General features: G+C 42.4%; 1 protein-coding gene across 7 annotated transcripts in view; it reads right to left on the bottom strand.

The window, feature by feature from the left end:
- RALGAPB (Ral GTPase activating protein non-catalytic subunit beta) overlaps positions 1–23,064 on the bottom strand; it is a 101,857-nt gene that overhangs the window by 61,874 nt on the left and 16,919 nt on the right. For 6 of the 7 annotated variants that reach the window (XM_055137952.1, XM_055137954.1, XM_055137955.1 and 3 more), the window contains exons 2-7: positions 21,389–21,604; positions 18,710–18,912; positions 12,345–12,508; positions 9,184–9,370; positions 5,664–5,795; positions 442–620 (exon numbers count right to left, since the gene is read on the bottom strand). In XM_055137952.1, the coding sequence (XP_054993927.1) occupies positions 442–620; positions 5,664–5,795; positions 9,184–9,370; positions 12,345–12,508; positions 18,710–18,912; positions 21,389–21,574 (1,051 nt within the window). In that variant the 5' untranslated portion in view covers positions 21,575–21,604. Of the gene's footprint in view, positions 1–441; positions 621–5,663; positions 5,796–9,183; positions 9,371–12,344; positions 12,509–18,709; positions 18,913–21,388; positions 21,605–21,705; positions 21,833–23,064 lie in introns of those variants that run through there. The other variant, XM_055137953.1, reaches the window with a different exon arrangement.

Genomic DNA, 23,064 nt, shown 5'->3' with positions numbered 1-23,064 from the left:
TTCTGACTTTTAATATTCCTAGATGTAAAAATTTGAAACTGCTTACAGAAAGTATAATTTTGCTAACAATTCAGACAAGGTAGCAGCATTATTAATCACATTTGCAAAATTATGTACTTAAAATCAATGCATCTTAATCTGCATTTGTTTAAGTTATAAATGAGAATAACCACCTTTCTCTTTTTAAAGCATTTATTCCTCTCCTTCATCTGTTTATCTAACAGGCAATTGTCTTTTTCCTAGCAATGTCTTACATATAAAAGACAACAAAAGCCATCTATGATATTACATCTGTTGCAAGTTAATTGTTCTTAGTTTGTTATTTGTAATCAAATTTGTTCATCCTTTTCTTAGGGCTCTCCAAAACAGATTCTAAGATTAAACTCTACAGTTATCTACATGCAGCTCCTTAAACATCTACCAACGAAACATAAAATTCACCTAAAAATGCATCCACCAGACAGCTGATTCCACGCATGGCACGAAAAAATATTTGAGGCAGATGTTTAAGGCAGGGATACTGATTCAATTCTTGAGGCATTCCGCTCACATTCAAAAACTGTTCCTGAAATTTGGGAGTAGAGCTTATAATAGCTGGATTACTCAAATCCACCGGATTACTATCAAGAGAGAGAAAAAGAATTATACATTTAGAAGTCTCTAGCAATAAATATATGCCATCTAACAGGATTGTTTGTGCCCATTTCTTTGATTCAGAAAGGAGACTGGTATGTATTTAACAGATTAGCAGACACACAAATGACAACATTTTTCTCAGAAGACTTGCACCTGTCTGTCTATAGAAAGGTACTTATTCAGAAAATGAAAATGAAAGGAGAATGCAGTTTTTATACTTCGGCGGAGAGACTCTCACTGTTCTCAGTGTACTCCAGGGTCACTCCTGGCAATGAGGGCACAGCTATAGAACTCGGAGGGTCCCGTGCTTGGACTATACTGCCTGGGCCACAACAGTACTGGGGGACAGCTGAGTCACACGGGGTGGTGCCGGGAGGGCGTCACAGGGTGCTGGGGATTAAACTCAAGACCTCCATCATACCCGGAATATGCTCCAGTGGTCTGAACTAGCTCCCTAATCCTTTAAAGCTTTAATTTTTAAAGAGCGTACATGGGGGGGCCGGAGCAATAGCACAGCGGGTAGGGCGTTTGCCTTGCACTCGGCCAACCTGGGTTCGATCCCCGGCATCCCATATGGTTACCCAAGCACCGCCAGGAGTAATTCCTGAGTGCAAAGCTAGGAGTAACCCCTGAGCATCCCTTGGTGTGACCCAAAAAAGGAAAAATAAATAAATAGAGTATACATGGGTATTTTTCTAATTTGTCATAAACTAAGCAACAAAATTGTAATGCTGTAAGTAAATCAACCACCAGTAAACCAAGAAGAAATTAGGAAAAAAAATTTCATTTTTATTTTTTAAATATTTGAAAATAGGAACTAGGAGGTGTACGTATTGGTCATACATTTCAAAACAAATTATTTGGACTTGAGTTATAGTTTTTTGTGCCATTTTAAACACTTCCATAAAAAATACCTAGATTTGCACATGAAATGGTCTATTTAGTTATCCATTAAATTACCTCTCCAATTCAAAGTGATGTAGATAATTAACCTATTGTACCTGAGAAGAATTTCCACTAGATACAAGACTAAAAGAACTAGGCTAGAAAAAAGAAAAGAAACAGCAGTGCTTTACAAATGCTCTGCCCTTTGAAACCTCTTTTCCTTCCATGGAATCATTTCTTTATTTGAAGCGACAGCAAATGCAGATAGAGACGTGTCTGTGAATGTGTGGAATCTGGCGTCTAGTGTGGCACATTATAACAAGAGAACTGCAGTTCATCTTGTGGCTGACGAAGATAAGAACTAAGAGCAATGCCTGCAAGGTGCTGTAGGTTGTTCGTTCAGAAATTAGAAAACTGGTTAATGATAAGCTTTCTGTGAGGTTTTGGTATGGGGCCACCCTTGGTGTAGCCCCTGAGCTGGATGTAGTTCAGGGGCTACTCCTGGCTCTATGTTCAGGGCCTCACTGCTGGCAGTGCTTGGGGGACCAAGCAAAGATTCCCATTTTCTCTTTATCTGCTACACAGACAAAGGTTCCTACTTACGAAACTCTGGCCCTGCTAAAGCCACTTCCTGAAGATGGCAGAGACTTTGTCAATCTATGTCCCTGAGCCTCTCTGTTAAGTGGACCCCAGACTTTTTTTTTTTATAATTTAATAGTTTATTTTTAATTAGTGAGTCAACGTGAGGGTACAGTTACAGATTTATACATTTTTGTGCTCATGTTTCTCCCTTACAAAGTTTGATAACCCATCCCTTCACCAGTGCCCATTCTCTACCACCAGTAAACCCAACATCCCTCTCCCCCCTCCCCAGTCCTGTCTCCCCCCACCCCACACTGCCACTATGGCAGGGTATTCCCTTTTGTTCTCTCTTTCTGATTAGGTGTTGTGGTTTGCAATAAAGGTGTTGAGTGGCCATTGTGTTCAGTCTCTAGTCTATATTGGGCCCGCATCATCTTTCCCCCACATGACCTCCAATCACATTTTACTTGGTGTTCCCTTCTCTGAGTTGCCCAGAATGAGAGACCAGCCTCCAAGCCATGGAGACAACCTCTTGGTACTTATTTCTACTATTCTTGGGACCCCAGACTTGACCACAGTATACTCTCCACCATAATAAATCAATAGCACAGAGGGTAGGGCATTTGCCTTGCACACGGCCAACCCTGGTTCGATTTTGTCATCCCTCTCACAGAGCCCAGCAAGCTACCGAGAGTAACCTGCCTGCACGGCAAAGACAGGCAAGCTACCCATGGCGTATCCAATATGCCAAAAACAGTAACAATAAGTCTCACAATGGAGACCGTTACTTGTGCCTGCTCGAGCAAATCAATGAACAACGGGACGACAGTGCTACGACAGTGCTACAGTGCTACCATAATAAATAAACTCCAAAAGACTGGGGTTTGTTTGCTTATATTTTATAACTGCCAAACTGATCCAAAATTTCATTTGAAACATGAAACAGGCAAGGGTTTTTCTTTTAGGGCAAAGAGACACTACAGCGGGTACAGTGCTTGCTTCCACAGTGAATCTGGGTTCAGTCCCTAGCACCACACATGGTCCCCCAAGCACCACCAGGAATGATCCCTGAGGACAGAGCCAAGAGTTTGCCCTGAGAACTGCCAAATGTGGCCCCCCAAAACAATAAACAATATTTAAAAATAACACAATAGCAACAGAAAACTTTAAAAAACAATTTTTGGGGGCCGGAGCAATAGCATAGCGGGCAGGGTATTTGCCTTGCACGCGGCTAACCCGGGTTCGATTCCCAGCATCCCATATGGTTCCCTGAGCACCGCCAGGAGTAATTCCTGAGTGCAGAGCCAGGAATGACCCCTGTGCATCGCCAGGTGTGACCCAAAAAAGGAAACAAAAAAAAAAAGAAAAAAACTTAAAAAGACGCATTAGGGGCCGGAGCGATAGCACAGCGGGTAGGGTGTTTGCCTTGCACGCGGCCGACCCGGGTTCGATCCCCGGCATCCCATATGGTCCCCCAAGCACTGCCAGGAGTAATTCCTGAGTGCAAAGCCAGGAGTAACCCCTGAGCATCGCTGGGTGTGACCCAAAAAGCAAAAAAAAAAAAAAAAAAAAAAAAAGACGCATTAAATATTTAAGTTCAGGGCAGAGATACAGTACAGAGATAGATTAAAGTACTTCCCTTGCATGCAGCTGACCCCGATTTAATCCCAGGCACCACATATGATCCTCTGAGCACTGTGGCCCAAACTACCTCACACCCCAATAAACAAAAACAGAAATCACTGAAAGACAAAAGGCACAAACTATAAAATCTTAGAAAATGCTTAACATTCCTAACTTATAAAAAGGTGGTCCAGCACTATGAATCACTAGTACATACACAGGAAAATGAGACACGTCAAACCAGAAGAGGATATATAAGGAAAAGTTCAGAATAAAGATATGTGGCTAGACGGCAGCTTAAAGGGCTGACAGGCAGAAAGCTTGCTCTGCTTGCACAAAGGCGGAGCTTGATACCCAACACGTGGTTCCCTGTGTACAGAGCCAGGAGGAGCCCCCATCACTGCCAGGAATATCCCCAAAAGCAAAAAGGATGTATGTGGGGAAAAGACTACAACCGGTATACATACAGTTTGGGACTAGCAGGAAGGCAGGAAATAATGAAATGGTAGCACTGTAGCACTGTTGTCCCATTGTTCATTGATGTGCTTGAGTGGGCACAAGTAACATCTCCATTGTGAGACTTGTTACTGTTTTTGGCATATCCAATACACACAGGTAGCTTGCCAGGCTCTGCCGTGCGGGCAGGATACTCTCGGTAGCTTGCCGGGCTGTCCGAGAGGGATGGAGGAATTGAACCGGGCTTGGCTGTGTGCAAGGCAAATGCCCTACCCGCTGTGCTATGGCTCCAGTCCAATGAAACAGTATTAAATAGAATTACCATTAAGGAAAAAACAGTAAAATGCAACAATTTATTCTGTGAAATTTTAGGGCATAACCCTTAGTGAAGGAACCACCAGGGCCACAGCTGGCAGCGCTGGAAGTACCCAGATCTGAAAGGCGAGGCATGTGCTCTACCGCCCAATGCCCTATCCTCGGCCCCTATCTCAGTGAAATAGCAAACAGAGCCACTAGAGGACAGGACCTGAGAGTCAGGCTGACCAGCCAGTGCTGATCCGACAGAGGAGCAAGGGAGTCGCCAGTAATCTCAGAATATGACAAACTCCTAGGAGACATCATCTTCCAGACTGCAGCTTCCAGAGAACAAATGCTGCATCTACCAAAATGAACAAATGCCTGACCAGCATCGATGAGAGCAGCTGACCTTAAACAAACAAAAAAAAGCAGCTGACCTTGCATAAGGCCAATCTTGGTTCAATCCCCTGTACCTCTTGGTCTACAAAGCACCACCAAGAGGTGTGATTCACCCCTCCAAAAAGAAAAAATAAATCACACAAAACAACAAGAGTGATTTAGAATAGGGGCCAGTGATGTAATCAAATGAGAGAGCACACAGGTGCCAAATAAGGCTTTGGATTTGATACCTGGCACCCCGTACAAGAAATAGCAAGCAGGACCAGAGAAATAGTTTGCCTTGCACAAGTCTGACCCGAGCTTCATCCTGGAAAATAGAATACCAGCAGTGATCTCTGACTGCAGAGCTGGGAATAGGCCCTGGGCACTGATGACAGTGTGACCCAAAAACAACCTCCCCCCACCACCAAAAAAAAAAAAAAAAGCATATAAGGACAGCCATCGAGAGCTGGATCAGGGAGCAAAAGGCAAACAGCATAATGCGTACACTCTACGATCCAGCTCCTCTGACAGTCGTGTTTTAGCAGCCATACACGAGTTTAAAGCCTGGTTTCTGCCTAGGACACTTACCAGATAAAGAGCACGTGGCAGTCTAAAATAGGGCCAGGGAGATAACAGAGCATGTAGGGCACTTGCCTTTACATAGCCAACCCAGATTCAACCCCTGGCGCCAAATGTGGTCCCTCAAGCCTGCCAGGAGTAACCCCTGAATGCAGAGCCAGGAATAAGTCTTGAGCACCACCGCATGTGGCACCCCTCCCAAAAAATAAATAAAATGACCGTACCTTAACATATGTAAAAATCGAAACCATGTTTGTGCGACACACTCATTATCCATTTCAGGGGGGATCAAACTGGCATCTTCATCAGGAACTTTAAATGGAGGAAATGAAGGACCATATGTAAAGCGCAACAACCTAGAAAATAAGAAATGCAAACCAGTAAGTTCATTTCTAAAAATGTTTTTAACTATTAAATATGATAAAATAGTTATGTTTTTAACTATTAAATATGATAGGTAAAAAAAAACATGCCTTACTGAAATGACTGATCAATGATAACCACTACTTATAATACACATAAATTAAAATGGCAAAACATTTCCTAATTATTTGAAATATTTCAATTTTGAGCCAGGAGATAGCTCAAGAACCGGAGTGCAAGTATGACATGCTTGAGACACCCCCAAGTTCAATCTGCAACACAACACAGCTACGCAAGAACAGCATATGTAATATTTAATACAGTATATCTTTATGAGTAGGGTGTTTGCCTTGCACACGGCCGACCGGGTTTGATTCCCCCATCCCTCTCAGAGAGCCCTGCCGGGGTTACTAAGAGTATCTCGCCCGCATGGCAGAACCTGGCAAGCTCCCCGTGGCGTATTCGATATGCCAAAATCAGTAACAGCAAGTCTCACAATGAAGACGTTACTGGTGCCCGCTCAAGCAAATCTATGAACAACAGTGCTACAGTGTAATCTTTACTTATATATAATATAGCTACATGTTATACAATGACATAATATAATCACTGTAATAATCACTGTCATCCAGTTGCTCATTGATTTGCTTGAGCGGGCACCAGTAACATCTCCACTGTGAGACCTTCTTACTGTTTTTGGCATACAGAATATGCCACGAGTAGCTTGCCAGGCTCTTCGATGCAGGCGAGATACTCTCAGTAGCTTGCCAGGCTCCCTGAGAGGGGCGGAGGAATTGAATCCGGGTCGGCCAGCATGCAGGGCCAACGCCACCCACTGTGCTACTGTTCCAGTCGTCCTTGTGGTTAAGATCAAGTGTAGTATCTGTTCTTATCAGTTTAATGACATAATATAGCTATATATTAATAACAACACATGAAACTATACATTAATTTTTAATTATAGGTCATTAATTTAGGTCACAAAAATTATGCAATCATAATATACAATTATACATATACAATGATGTATTTAGTCATAATTTGGGGGTTCCTTGGGTCACATTCAGTGGTATTCAGAAACTATTAGGGGCTCAGCACTCAGGGAAGCAGGAGGTGCTGGGGATCGATCCCGGGCCTCCCAGATGCTGCATACGTGCTCCTGCCCGTGGAGCTCTCTGCCCCACTACAAACTCAACACAGTGAGCTATAATGTATCCAAAATGCTAACTACTACAGAACTTTACATGAAGTTCAGATTTATGGTAAACCTCAAAAGTAATTCAACAATTCAACTAAAAATATTCTAAACATAAACTATTTAAAGCCCTTCAACTCACTGAGAAACAGCTTATAGAGCAGCCAAAATACAGACAAAGGTGCATAAAGATTCATGTCAAGGAATGGGTAGCACAAAGGGCTGACCGCACGATTTACATTAGGAAGTCTTAAGTTCGATCTGTGGCACTGCACAGTCCACCAAGCACAGCAAAATAGCCCCAAAGCATCATCAGGTGTGGCAACCCCCAAACAAAAGATTATATAAGGATTTTTTTTTTTTAAGTAAAAATACTGGGAGCAACACAATGTCAAAACTAGTCTATCACGGGGCTGGAGCAATAGCAGTGGGTAGGGCACATGGCCTTGCACGCGGCCGACCCAGGTTTGATTCCCAGCATCCCATATGGTCCCCTGAGCACCGCCAGGGGTGATTCCTGAGTGCAGAACCAGGAGTAACCCCTGTGCATCACCAGGTATGACCCAAAAAGCAAAAAAAAAAAAAAAAAAAAAAAAAAAAGTCTATCACAGAATTAATTATATTTCCTTTATATAATAAAACCCAACAAGCATTCAAATTATTCTACCAGGCCAGGATGGTATAGGAGGAAAGGCCTTGCATGCAGCTGACCAGGCTCGAAACCCCAGAACCACATATAGACCCCCAAGCACCGCTAGAAGTCACTCTAAACAGTGACTTGTAGATAAGGCTGCCCCCCTCACTCCCCAAAAAAAGTGTCTCAAGACCTATTTTAGAATGGAAAAAAGGCAGTAACACTATATAAAATCTCAAATTTATTTTACTTTTTTTGGCTTGGAGGCCACACCCAGCTGTTCTCAGGGAACCGAAAATGAATGTGGTATCAGGGACCAACCTTGGGTCAGTTACATGCAAGGAAGCAATTTACCTGCAGTACTATTTTTCCAGTTCCTCAAACTGATACTATTTTAGAGAACACTAAGTGGGAAACAACACATCTAGCTACAACTGACAGGAAATATAGGAAGGAGAGGAACATAACTGGGTTGGACGTAATTAGAAAAATCCAGAATAAGAAACACTCAAAAGCCAAACAGTCCAGCTTCAACAACAATAAAGACTGCAAGAATTACAAATTTAGGAGTTGGAGTGATAGCACGGCGGGTAGGGCATTTGCCTTGCACACGGTCGACCCAGGTTCGATTCCCAGCATCCCATATAGTTTGATCTCCAACACCCCACATGGTTCCCCGTACCAGGAGTAATCCTCAGTGCCGAGCCAGGAATAAGCCCTGTGCGTAGCACAGCGTGGCCCCAGAATAAGAACAAAAACAAAAAATACTTTAATTTTCTACGCGTTCATTTGTAATTCTTTTTTGGAGGGGTGGGGCATACCCACTGGTTGAGTACTGAGGGCTTACTTCTGGCTCTGTGCTCGGAGATCACGCCTGGTGGAATGGAGATCAGGGGGCCATATGGGACACTAGGGATTGAACCTGGGTCGACCATGTGCAAGGCAATGCCCTCCCTGCTGTACTATCGCTCCAGCCCCTCATTTGTAATTCTTTTTTTTTTTTCCCTTTTTGGGTCACACCCGGCAATACACAGGGATTACTCCTGGTTCATGCACTCAGGAATTCCTCCTAGCGGTGCTCGGGGGTCCATATGGGATGCCGAGGATCAAACCTAGGTCGCCACGTACAAGGCAAGCATTCTACCTACTATACCCTCCCTGGCCCCTACTCTGAAAAGTTTTAGATTATTAAACAAACACTTGTCAAACAGTGGAATCAATTTTCAAAAGTAACTCAATAGGGGCTGGAGTGATATAACACAGCGGGTAGGGCATTTGCCTTGCACGCGGCCGACCCGAGTTTGATTCCTAGCATCCCATATAGTCCCCTGAGCGCGGCCAGGGGTGATTCCTGAGTACAGAGCTGGGAGTGACCCCTGAGCATCGCTGGGTGTGACCCCAAAAAAAAGCTAAAAAAAAAAGTAACTCAATAATGTCTGATATAGTATGACAGAGATAAGCTTTTCATACATATGAATCCCAGAAAGACCACAACAGAAAAGCGTGTGAGACTATACAGATGAAAACCAGCAAGTCAATGACAATAACCTACCTGGAAGTGAGTGCACAGATGACCTTGCTCCACTGCTCCACCACTGCCGGGTGGTGCCTCCAGTTAGCCACCATCTCCTTGGCTGTCTTCCAGTAAGGAGGTGTTGGGAAGCACCGGGTACAAGCTAGTAACCAAACTTCAAATAGAACACCAATCAACTTCTCTGCTAGATTCTCAGCAATGCCACCTGACAAACAGAAAACATGTCTTTGGATACTTTTTGTATATAGTGCCAGGGACAGAACACAGAGCCTCAAACACTGGGTATACTTATTTTCATTTACTTATTGTTGTGAAGCATAGTTTGTACTCAAACTTCTTTAGAAAGAAGTGAGGGGATAGGGCTGGAGAGAGAGTGCAGTTTGCTTTGCATGCAGCTGACTGAGCATCCTACATGGTCCCCTGAACCTGCATGGAGTGATCCATGAGTGCAGAGCCAAAATTAAGCCCTGTGTAGAAGGGGTGGGGGGGGACAGAAGAAAGGAAGAGGGGAAGGAAAGACGGAGAGAGAAAGGGAGAAGCGTGTGCTCAAGAGAGAACCCAGGAAGGGCCAAATGGTAATACTGCAGGCAGGGCGCTTGCGTTGCAAGAGGTTCAATCCCTGGCATCCCATTGGTCCTCCAAGCCCTCCAGTAGTGCTTCCTGAGCAGGGAGCCAGGAGTAATCCCCAACAACCACCAGAAACCAAAGAGAAAAAAGAAGAGAGAACATGGGCCTCTCCAGAGTGGACAGTCACACCCACCTCTCACAGCCGCTGCCACATTGGCTTACTGGCCCAAACTATAGACCCTGACATCTCTGGACCGTGTGGCGGTGTGTTAGACACCTCCTAATTCCTCAATACTGAAATTCCAGTAGGAACACCAAATTAGATAGGAATGTAACAGTGAAGCCAACTAAACTCAAAATCAAAAACAGAAACACAGGAGGCTCAACTATCAAGAGCTTAGGAAATTCTTTTTTTTTTTTTTGCTTTTTGGGTCACACCCGGCAATGCACAGGGGTTACTCCTGGCCCTTCACTCAGGAATAACTACTGGCGGTGCTCAGGGGACCATATGGGATGCTGGGATTCGAACCCGGGTCACCGGGTCAGCCACATGCAAGGCAAACGCCCTACCCGCTGTGCTATCGCTCCAGCCCCAAGAGCTTAGGAAATTCTTGACAGGGGCTTAGCAACACCATGATGAGATAGAACATATTTTCACGTTAAAAAACACATTAAAAAACATGCTCCAGCCCCCATGATTTTTATACTTATTGATTTCAATTGGAGCTTTGTTATCTAATCAATTTCAACTTGAGTTGTAACAACAGTTGTGGCTTCTGTCTACATTAAGACAAATTCAAAACATAAATGAAAAGTTTTCTTTTTTAAAAAAATCTACTATTAGACACACCTATGAAGGAAATCACAATTATGACTTAGAAAGCTTTTTAAGTCACGCCTCTCAGTTCTAAAAATTTTAATCTTCCAGGGTCTGGAGCAATAGCACAGTGGGTAGGACGTTTGCCTTGCATGAGGCCGACCCAGGTTCAATTCCCAGCATCCCATATGGTCCTCTGAGCACCGCCAGGAGTGATTCCTGAGTGCAGAGCCAGGAGTAACCCCTGTGCATTGCCGGGTGTGACCCAAAAAGCAAAAAAAAAAAAAAAAAATTAATCTTCTATAAAAAAGGACAGTTACACGGGAGAAGAAAGAAAATGAATGCCTATGAGAGTAACAATATACTAAGGAGTTTATCGTGTCAAATAGACAATCACAAGACCTTCATGTTAACTCTACAAGATAAAATTTTTACCAACTATCAATTATACCCATTTTTAAGATGATAAAACTTATGGTTCAGGAAATTTAAGTAACTTGCCATTAAGTAAAGAAATGCACATAGTCAGTAAGTAAAGAAATCACAACAAATACTTAGGTCTTTGTACATCCAACCCCAACTTCAGGCTAGAGCGTCCTGTGTTTGAAAGCCAACCTTAAAGAGAAAGGGGAGTGGACTTCAGAGAGCCAAACAGAGAGTGGCTGGGCAAGGAAGAGCCCCAACGAGGACGACAGAGCTGTTCGCCTTCTCTGAACCCTGAAATGAGGACAGCAGTGGTCTTTACCCACCAGAGCTCCGGAAAACAAACATGGAATTAGTACAAGAACGTGTATTTCAAATGAATAAAAACAGAGCTTCAACAATAAAAAACTACAGAAAAGGAGGAATTATCTGACTTTAGCTATTGGGACCTCTAACTTAACAGGGAGTACGTGACAGAGAATCAATGAGCCAATGACTAGTAGCTACCATGAATACCAAACAGGTGTTTCTGTTATACAGTAAGTTTCAACACTGAAATTCTGGTATCTTACATCTTTTCCTAGACACTCGTGAAAACACAAGCAATCATATGTGTGACAGTAAAGAGACTACAGAGGGGGGGACTGGAGTGATAGCACAGTGGGTAGGGCATTTGCCTTGCATTCGGCTGACCCAGCATCCCATATGGTCCCCTGAGCACTGCCAGGAGTAATTCCTGAGTGCAGAGCCAGGAGTAACCCCTGTGCATCGCTGGGTGTGACCCAAAAAGAAAGAAAGAAAGAAAAAAAGAGACTACGCAGGGGAAGTGGAACTGGAACATAAACATGTAAGCCAGATCTCTGTGCTGTAACATCAAAGCAGAGCTTCTAAAATGCAAGTCTTCTATAAAACTGGATAATTAATGGTATATGGTCACACTCCAAATATAAAATTTCAAGACTGTGAAGGTTCATTTACTGACAAAAACATCAACGGAAATCAGACTTCCAGACTTTACTTGGATAATTACTTTGTCATCAGATAAGTTATGAATAATCTCTTATTCAATTATTTCTTACACAGGTTCTAAACAAACACACTAAACAACTGCTGTTCTTATCATTAACAAAAATACGTTAATTTACTTACTTACTTAATTAATTAATTAATACATTAATAAAGTCCTTCCCTACTTGGCAAAATCATCAATGAAGGTATTAATTTCAAATTGTTCCTTGAGGGTTTCTATTTTTAGCTTGCCAACTATCGTTCCAAAATTTAAATCTCTACCAAGTCTATTACTTCTTAAGTTTAAACATGAACTGGGTTTGAAACTCAGAAAGAAATGATTTAAAAAAAAAAATGAACAAACCTTGGACGGTTGGTGGGGCTAGAAGGATGTCATTAATCTGCAGAAGAAACAGCAGTAAGACTTCCCAAGTTTCTCGAGCCATGATGGATGACTCATGGGCCAGTTTCTGAATGGCCCTCAGGACCTGTAAGCAGAGTCGAATCTGACTGGAGCCCTGTTCCTGTCTGAAGAAGACAGACATATCACTGGCAATCCTCGAGGAGAGAAAAGAGCAACATAACAGGAGACTACTGGGACCAGAGAGGTCGAGGAGTGGATAAGGCACTTGCCTTGCACACAGTCGGCCCAGGTTCAGCATCCCACATAATCTCCTGAGACCTGTCAGGAGTGATCCCTAAGCACAGAACCAGGAGCCCTGAGGACCACCAGGTATGGCCCAAGGCCCCCTGCAGGCCACATTCTTGGACTTACTATCTAAAATGTGCCTGACTCTACTGCATTATATCACATTTCTCCTGCATTAATGACTATATACCCACTGTGACTTCCTCTGCTCACATGGAAGTGGTTTGATCTTCACAGTCTTTGTTTTGGTTTTGGGGCACACACAGCAATGCTCAGAGCTTACGTCTGGCTCTACACTCAGAAATCACTCCTGACTCGGGGGATCATATGGGGTACCACAGATCAAGCCCAGGCCAGTCGAGTGCAAGGCAAGCACCCTACCTATTGTACTATCTCTCCGGCCCATCTTCACCTTTTTTTTAAAAAAAAATTTAAACACACATTCACAAGCATTCTACATTTTATTTTACAGCGTTGACGAGTCCCTCTGAAACGAAGGTCTGCTACAGAAGAGCCTCCAGATCCAGGGAAATAATCCTAACAAGTCCCCCAAACTGATGAGGCATGAAGACAGCTGCCTAAAAGAAAATCACCTGCTGCTTCTGCTGCTATCATTTAAAAAGGTAACAGCCTAAGATGAAGGTTCCTAAGGGTCCCAAATACCCAGGAAGAATGATTTTACAACTCTGAAGTCCATGGGTTCATCTTTTTTTCACAAGAGAATAAAACAGAACAAAATATCGGCGCTAGGACTGAAGAGGAAGCTAGATATTCAAGCTTCAAGCCCATATCCCCAATAACCGAAGAGGATAAACTGAGACTTTTGAGAACAGTAGGAAATTCACAGCCTGAGTGAATGATCAGTTGGTCCACAAATCTCCTAAGTGAAATCCAAGTAATGAATATTACTGAAGTAAACCATGAGGTCATTTCTATTTGTTGCACAAAGAACTGATCTAAGACAGGCTCAATCGGAGTACAGAATTTCCACAAGAGGGCCTAAGCAACAGCACAGCAGGCAGCCCACTTGCCTCAAACATGGCCAATGTGAGTTCAATCCATGGCTCCCCATATGGTCCAAGTCTACCAGGAAAGAACTCTAAATGTAGGGCCAGAAATAAGCCCTAAGCACCAGTGGGAATGGCCAAGAAAACAAAACAAAACAAAAAGTTCCTCAAGAAACCCAGAAAATGAAGTGAATACTCTTGAATTTCTATCCCAGCCATAAGGTTAAGATGATCAGATTCTGGACCATGACTAGAAAAATTAGAAACTCTTTGATAAAGGACCTGGTATAGTAACATATTTGAAAAGGTTCAAAGTGGATTCCTAAAATAAAGTCACAGGGATAGAGGGTAGGTCAAGGGACAGAGGGTAGGGAAGGGGAGGGGAAAACAGCCAAGTCATGAGAGCACCACAAACAAGCATGTGCAACCTCCAGGTCACCAGACAAAAGGAATAGAAAAAAGAAAAAAAAACCAACCTATAAAAAATTAAATTTCATTAAATTTTAATCTTTCATTAGAACACAATCACATTCTTCCATTTGTAAACTGTCTATGGCTTTTTCGCCAACAGCAGAGTTGAACTGCTGCAACAGACACCATATGGTCCACAAAGCCTAAAATATTTACTATCTGGCTCTTTAAGCGAAAAAAGTTTGCCAAATACTGCTTTAGAGAAAGATCAATTTTTTGGGGAGTACAATATATTTAAGCAGTGAAAGCATTCAGTTTTGAAAAAATGGTTGACTCTCTGCCTACTGGACTGATAGGCAAAGGTGAAAGATTACACCCACTTAGACTTAATCTCTAGCTATGTGGTAGTTCCCAATGAGTATCATTTTTTTTTAATTTTATTCTTTAATTAGTGAATCACCGTGAGGGTACAGATATAGATTCACACATTTTCGAGCTTGTTTTTCCCTCATACAATGTTCGCAAACACATCCCTCCACCAGTGCCCATTCTCCACCACCAATAAACCCAGTATCCCTCCCACCCCCCAATCCCATCTCCCCACCACCCCACCGTGCCTCTGTGGCAGGGCATAGCCTTTTGTTCTCTCTCTCCAGTTGGGTGTTGTGGTTTGCAATAGGGGTATTGAGTGGCCATTATGTTCAGTCTCTTGTCTACTTTCAGCACGCATCTCCCTTTCCTCGCGGGTTCTCCAACCACATTTTACTTGGTGTTCCCTTCTCTATCTGAGCTGCCTTTTTCCCCAGCATGTGAGGCCAGCTTCCAAGCCATGGAGCCAACATACTGGTACTTATTTCTACTATTCTTGGATATTAGTCTCCTACTCTGTTATTTTATATTCCGCAGGTGAGTGCAATCTTTCTATGTCTATCTCTCTCTTTCTGACTCATTTCACTTAGCATAATACTTTCCATGCTAATCCACTTATATGCAAAGTTCATGACTTCATTTTTTCCAATGAGTATCATTTTTGCTGTGCGTTGTTTGTTTGGGGTTCACACCTGGCCGTGCTCAGGGCTTACTCCTGGCGGGGTTGGGGGACTATATGGGGGTGTCAAGGATCAAGATTGAACTTGGGTGTCAAGACAAGCACTTTACCTGATGTACAATCTCTCTGGCCCCATCACATTTTTTTATTTAATTAATGAACTTGACTATTTTGTGAACTACGTAAATTAAAAGAAAAAAAAAAAAAAACCTGAAACTCCCAAAGAGCGATAACTCCAAAATTTAGAATGAGAATAGTCAGCTTCTAACACAACAAGAAAACAACCCCATCACAAAACCAAGAGCCAAACTAACACATGTAAAGAAGGCACACATTCTACATTATAATATTTAACAAACTGTTAATAATATTTTGATGGGGCTGCAGTGGTAGGATAATGGGTGTTTGCCTGGCATGTGGCTGACCCTGGTTGGATCCCCAATATCCCAGATAGTACCAACTGCCCCAGGAGTAGTTCCTAAGTGCACTGCCATAAGCTGGGGGGAGAGGGGAATTTTGACACACGATAAAGCTGTCTGTAATAATAACAAGTTTGCTTATTTAAATGCTTTTATTCTCTCACAGAAAGGTAACTATTTGTGATAGACTTAGATGTCTTTAAAGTATAGGCAAGATTTATGATGCATAAAACTACATTTTTTGGATTAGAAGAGAAAGATGTGACTGAACTGTGATCAGTCCTTAGAAGGCCAAAAGCATTTACAATCAGTCTATCTGTTAAAAATTCCTAGAAACTTAAGTCCAACAAACTGAACATTCATATCTTAATACTTTTGGTTTTTTTTCGTGCCAGGGTTGGTGCCTAGCGCCACACAAGTGCTCTACTGCTCACATATGCCCATGAAAATGCTCATTATTGAACAAGCCATGAGGTGTCTGTCCAAGGTGCACGGGAGAGCAGCCCTCTGTAGCTCAACAGGAAAGCACTGACTGGCACGTGTGGGCCCTGCATTCAACTCCTGGCTTATTCCGCACACACCACCCACAAACACACAAATTCAAAGGACCAACAAAGTTTGAACATTTTCTGTCAGTCAACGGAATGCATTTTTAGTTCGCTACTGTTTATTTTGCAGCACAGAGAATCTTTTTAGTGTGATGCAGTCCTCTTTGTTTATTCTTGCTTTTGTTTTGTCAATAGATTTAATAACGGAAGACTCTTCTGAGGTCAATATCACAGCAAGTTCTGCCAGTTTTCCCTGATATATTTTATGGTCTGGCCTAATAGCAAAGGTCTTTATTTTTTAATCAGCTGTTGTAGGGGCTATGAGACAGTGGTCCAGTTTCAATCTTCTGATGGCGACTAACCAGTTTTCACAGCACCCCTTGTTAAAGTGGCTTTCTCTCGTTCCACATAATGCATCTAGCATGTCTGTTCAGAGGGTGAACTTTCCTCTGGATATCTGAGGGTTGACTTCCAGGCTCACAGGTCTGGTCCAGTTGTCTGAAAGTCTGCTTTAATCTAGGACCATACTGTTTTCATTAGTATACCCTACAACTTTGGAGTCTAGTTTTAAAGTCAGGGAATGCAAAGCAGAGAACATAGCTGGGTGTGCGCCCCCCCCCACCACACACACACACACACAAAAAAAACCAACCAGGAAATGCAATGCCCCACATCTTCTTCTCAGAATTACGCTGGCTATTCGGTGAGTTTTATGATTCCACACAAATTTAGTAGTGTTTGGTCTATGCACTTGAAGAATACCATACCATAGGAATTTTGATGGGGACTGCACTGAATTTGTACAGAAGGGTGATTATTCTGACCTCTGACAAAGGGCTGATAGCCAGAATACATAAGGCACTCACAAACTCAGTAACAACCACACAACTCTATCAAAAATGAGAGGAATGAAATAAATACTTCCTCAAAGGTGAGAGATGGTCAACAGGAATATGAAAAATGCTCATCATCACCAGTTAATAGAAAGGGAAATGCGAATCAAAGTGAAAAGGCATCACAACACTGAAAATGCCTTATATTTTTAAAAGTCCAGAGGCCAGAGACAGCAGGGTGGGTAAGACACCTGCCTTGCACACAGTCAACCCAGATTCCATTCTCAGCACCACCTATGGTCCTCCAAGCCCACAAGGAATAATCCCTGAGCGTAGCCAAGAATAAGTCCTGAGCACAGTCAGGTGTGACCCAAAAAACAAAAATCCAAAACAGGACAGAGAGAGATAATATAAGGGCTAAGGCACCTGTCTTGAATGTGACTAATACTAGCTAGAATTCAGGCACCACCAGGAGTGATCCCTAAGCCTGAGCACTGCCAGGTGTGGCCAAAACAACACCCTCACACAAAAATATAATTAAGCCCAAAAAAACTCCAACTAATAGAGATCAATAAAAAGGAAACCAAGTCCAAAACAACTACTGCTAACAAAGATGCAGTGAAAAGGAACTTTTGTCCTTTCCACATTTGGTGGGACAGTTACCTGTTTCAGACTTCATGAAAGATAGTATGGAGACTTCTCCAAAAAGCTCCAATGGAACTGCCAGATAAGGGGGCCAGAGTGACAGTATAGTGCCCATCACCACATCAGGTCCCCTGAGCACCGATGGGCGTGGCCCCAGAATAAAACAAAAACAAAAACAGAACTTCCATAGGAGTCATCAATTCCACTCCTTATCTATCTGAAGAACATAAAAACATTAATTCAAAACGATCTGTTAGGTAAGGTGCTTGCCAAAGACAGTATTCAAAATGGAAAAGAAGAGAAGAATCTGAAACTGGTCAAGATCTTAAGGCAACAAACATGAAAGCTTGTACTATCTCATGGTGGTTCAAAAAAAACAATAATAAAAAAAAAGATCTTAAGACATTTAAAGAGCTGGAGAGATAGCACAGCCCTGCACGTGGCTGACCCAGATTAGATCTTCAATACCATCCCAGATGGTCCCCCCAACCACTACAAGAATGATTCCTGACTGCAAAGACAGAAGTAAGTTCTGGGCACCATCAGGCATGACCCAAAAACATAACAAAACAGAAAGATTATGCACAACAATACACACTGCAGTGCTATTTACAATAATCAACATCTGGGGAAAAAAATAAGAGCACAACAAAAGATGAATGAATAAAGAAAATATGGTAAATATACACAATGGAATTCTACTCGATACCACTTGGATGAACTGGAGGGTATAATGCTAAGCAAAGTGTGTTGGAAGTACAAATACCAGATGATCCCACTCATATGGATGACCTCATTCCTACATGAAACACAAAGACTCAAATCAAGGAAACAAACAACGGCTAATGAAAACAAACCCTGTGATACTACTAACAGAACCTAATCTGTAAGCAGGTAGGTTTGAAAAATTAGGCAGGTTTCGGTGGGGGTATCTGAACAGATGAAGAGAGCCAGACACACTGGAGGAAAGATACTGGCACACATGGTGGCAGGAGGTACAATTAACACTGGATGTCTAAAACATTAATGTTAATTTCTTGTAAATCATGATTCCTCAATTAAAAGAAATTTTAAAGGACTGACAATGAAATCAGCACTTACAAATACAAAAAATAACACTTATGAAAATTGTTATGACTGGGGTAACAGGCCAGACAGATATACCTTACCTTGGTACAAAAAGATTTTGCAAGTGTTTTAGTATACTTTGAACATACAGATTGGGCTCTTTGATAACTGGCAAGGGAATAGAATCTTTCGGCAACACTAAAGCCATAATCCAGTCTGTATATACATCAACACAATATTTTACAGTCTCTCCATCCAATGGAAGGGTCAATCCATAGCAAATTACTTCCATGGTCCATTTTACCTAAATAAAAAGAAAATGCACGTACATAATTATCACATACCCCTATCTATATCACACAGACCACTTAAAAATGTTAACCTGTTTTATACCAAAAAATTATTGGGACCAGAAAGATAGTACGAGAGATAAAGTGCTCGCCTTGCACGCAGAAGACCTGGATTCAATCCCTGAAGCTATATATACACCCCTGTGCCCACCAAGTGTCATCACTGAGCACAGAGCTAGAGTAAGCTCTGACCACAGTTGAACGTGGCCCAAAAATCAAACAAGAAAATTCTTAATTGACAGAATTTATCTCAAATACCTATCAGATTTATTCTGGAGTATGTATTTATGTACAGATATGCAAAAACTTGGAGATTTCATAAAAAAAAAAGATTTTAAAAAGAAAAAAATTTTAAGTTGCTTGTTTTGGGCTTTATTTTTTGGTGTTTTTTAAAATTAATTTCTAGGGGCTGGAGCAATAGCACAGTGGGTAGGGCATTTGCCTTGCATGCAGCCGACCTGGGTTTGATTCCCAGCATCCCATATGGTCCCCTGAGCACCGCCAGGAGTAATTCCTGAGTGCAGAGCCAGGAGTAACCCCTGTGCATTGCCGGGTATGACACAAAAAGCAAATAAATAAATAAATAAATAAATTTTTAATTAATTTCTAATGAGGACATTGATAGAAAATTTCTTGAAAACTGCTAATTGAAAAATCTGGTTCTTAGATTATGATTTTCTTAGTCTGTCTCTGCTCAGCACCATGCCCTGGTGGTGCTTGGGGGACCATATGGGATGCCAGATATCAAACCCAACTTGGCTTCATGCAAGGCAAGCACCCTACCCACTGTACTACTGCTCTAGCCCCAAAGTTACTCATTTCTAAATAGCAAGCCCAGGTTGCCTTATGTCTTCAGATATGATACTGCTTCCTCTGTGAAATAAAAAGCACAGGTTACCTTTGTTTTCTATAGACACTGAAAGCACGGAAATAGATATTTTTAATTATCTTTTCTCTACTTAATTTCCATCTGAGTGTCATTGATGAAAGCATATAGATAAATTCAATCATATTCTACTTCCAGATTATGCAATGCCAATAAATAACAGAAGGAAAATGAAACTGCTTAACTCTAATTTTGTGATTAGCTTCTCCACTGAAGAAAATATTCAAAATGGAAAAGAACCGGCAATAAGAATCTGAAATTGGTTTAGATCTTAAGGCATTTAAGGACCCAGAGACACAGTACAGCAAGTAAGATACTTGCCTTGCACATGGGTGACCCAGATTAGATTCCCCAATGCCATATACTGTCCCCCTAAGTCCCACCAGGAGTGATCCCTGAGAACAGAGCCAGAAGTAAGCCCACACCACAAAACAAAAATGAACATTTAACTGTTCCAGCCTCCTAAAAAGCCTGAGTCACATTCTAGTAGCTGAGAGTACGTGTCTAAAAGAATACTGAACCACTGCCTGCCCACATGATGAATAAAGAACAGAAAGGGGAAACAGTCCAATTTGCATTAATTGAATAAACTACATTACAAATACTGTATACTGCAAAGTTTGGGGGTTTTATTTGGGGGTAGAAGGAGTTGGGCCACATCTGGCAGTACTCAGGGCTAACTCCTGGTTCTGTGTTCAAAGGATTTTATGGGGTGTTGAAGACTGAATCCTGGTCAGCTACCTGCAAGGCAAAAGTGCCTTATCAGCTGTACTAGCTCTCTGGCCCTTAAACTAGAAAGTTTAAATGAATTTCAGGCAAAACTCGGGGACAAAATACTAAGGTGAGGTCAAGCTCAAAACACAGAGGCTATTTAGAAGCAGGAACCATGACTTTCTAAATACTCCTTCTCAGGCCAGAGTTAGAACAAAAGGTAGGGCACTTGCCTTGCACGCAGCTGACCCAGGTTTGACTCTTGGCTTCCTATATGAGCTGAGAATTACTCCTGAGCACACCAGGAGTAATGCCTGAGTGCAGAGCCAGGAGTGACCCCTGAGTACTTCTGAGTATGCCCCCTACCCCCAAAAGAGCAAATACTCCACCAAACAGAAAGCTGAAGACCATTAACTAGAATTTAGGGGAAAGAGCCTGACATTAAAGTCTGGCTCAGGCAAACAGCTCAAGGAGGAAAGTGAATCCGGGTATGTGAACTCCCAGGAACACAACGGGACAATGTATTCCTTACAACCCTCACAGTCCCACCCTAAATACAAGTAAGATCCAAATTAAGAAGTCACACTAAGTTGGGCAGAAGTTCATTTTAAAAAGCAACAGCAGGAGCCAGCAGGGGTCTTGCTTGCAGCTAACCCAGTTTCAATCCCCAGCACCCCATACAGCCCCTAGAGCACTGCCAGGAGTGACCACTGAAGCTCTGAGCACTACGAGGTGTGGCCCAAAAACAAAATAAAAAAAAAAATATTAAGGCAACATCAAATTCTTCAGAGACTCTTTTTTTTCATAGCAGAATAAAATGAAGGGACACTTACTTCTTTGTCCGTTTTTAATAGACTCTCACTGCCAGCCACTGAAGGGGTACCTAAGGCCTGCCCGAGAGGATGGACCACTGCGTTCGCCACCTCTCGCCCGACACTCTCCGGATAGCTGTGCAGCACACTGGTGTGGCCCTGATCATTCTGGATCACCAAGTGCAGCGACCTCCACTCCGAGTACATCGTGTCACTAAAGAACTCTACAAACGGCACCTGAAAGAGACAAGTGAGAATCTGGTGTCAAACTATACTCTCATAATAAAGTAAGTGAAAACCAGATTAATCCTACATGGCAAGATAAACTGAAAACATACATAGCGAGATCGGGCAAGGAGACAGTTCTCTCAGCACCTCCCCAGAAGAGCCCTCAGAAGGCCTAGAGAAGAAGCAGATGGCTGTCGCACAGGGGACTACAATGATCAAATCTGGTATTCTCAGGAGGATGGAACAGCAAAGCTGGTTTCCTCATCCCACCTTCCAAAGCAAGACGAACGAAGGACATTAAGGAGAGACAAAGGAAAATGTAACCAAAGAATCAGACTTTTCAGTCAACAGTTTCCAACAATTTCCCATCGATGTCCTCATTAGATATCAAATCACTTGAGAATATTTCATCCCCGGCAATGGCACACAAGCTGTAATGGAATACTTGAAATTATTAAGAGCTGTCACTTAACTGAGCATTTGCTCCCTGCTATTCATGCAATCCTCAAAGCATCTTTATGGAAATTAAGTATGCTATCCATGTTTCACAGATGAAAAGATTGAGTACAGAGGTGCGCTTTCTCTTGAGGTTTCAACATGGTAGAGGTGGGTTTTGAATGCATGTCTGTTAGCCTCCAGGAGTCTTGCTCTCCGCCATGGCATGCACTGCTTTCCCCTGCTCTAATTTCCCATGGCAGGTCCTAGCACCACACCATTCCTGCAGCATCACCAGGAATGACCCCAAATGAGGAGCACCATTAGATATGGCCACAAAAAAGAAGCAAATAATACCAAACTCTGCCACACAAAGGAGAAAATTCAAGAAAAGTTTACTGCTATGAATACAATATAAATTATTACCATCATAAATGTCAGACCCATAAGGAGAATCAAGAATTGTCTTTTTTTTTTTTTCTTTTTGGGTCACACCTGGAGATGCAGAGGGGTTACTCCTGGCTCTGCACTCAGGAATTACTCCTGGCGGTGCTCAGGAGACCATATGGGATGCTAGGAATCGAACCTCGGTTGGCCGCGTGCAAGGCAAATGCCCTACCCGCTGTATTATTGCTCCAGCCCCCTGTCATTCATTTCTGTTCATTCCATTTACCATCTGTTCCACAATGTTTGCCCCGTCAGCAGTTCTGTATTTTTTTGGAACCACACCTGGCAGCACACAAGGGCTACTGCCGTTCTGTGCTCAAGGGTCACTCCCAGTAGTGCTCAGGGGACCACGAAGGTGCCAGGAATAGAACACAGGCCTCCTGCACATAAAGCCTGTGCTCAGTTCACTGAGTGACTCTCCGCCCTGAGTCAGCAGCTTAAGCAAATCACCTGGGTACACTTCTTCTTTCAAACATTCTATCCCTTAATCTGATTTTTCTTTAAATTGTGAAGAAAGCACTGTTTAATTTCATCTATAAAACCTCATGTCACTATAACAAGTTAACAGTATTTTTCAAGAAAATACG

Source organism: Sorex araneus, chromosome 5 (assembly GCF_027595985.1).
Source record: "Sorex araneus isolate mSorAra2 chromosome 5, mSorAra2.pri, whole genome shotgun sequence".
NCBI classification, from domain to species: Eukaryota; Metazoa; Chordata; class Mammalia; order Eulipotyphla; family Soricidae; genus Sorex; species Sorex araneus.
This window is presented reverse-complemented; position numbering and strand designations above follow the sequence as displayed.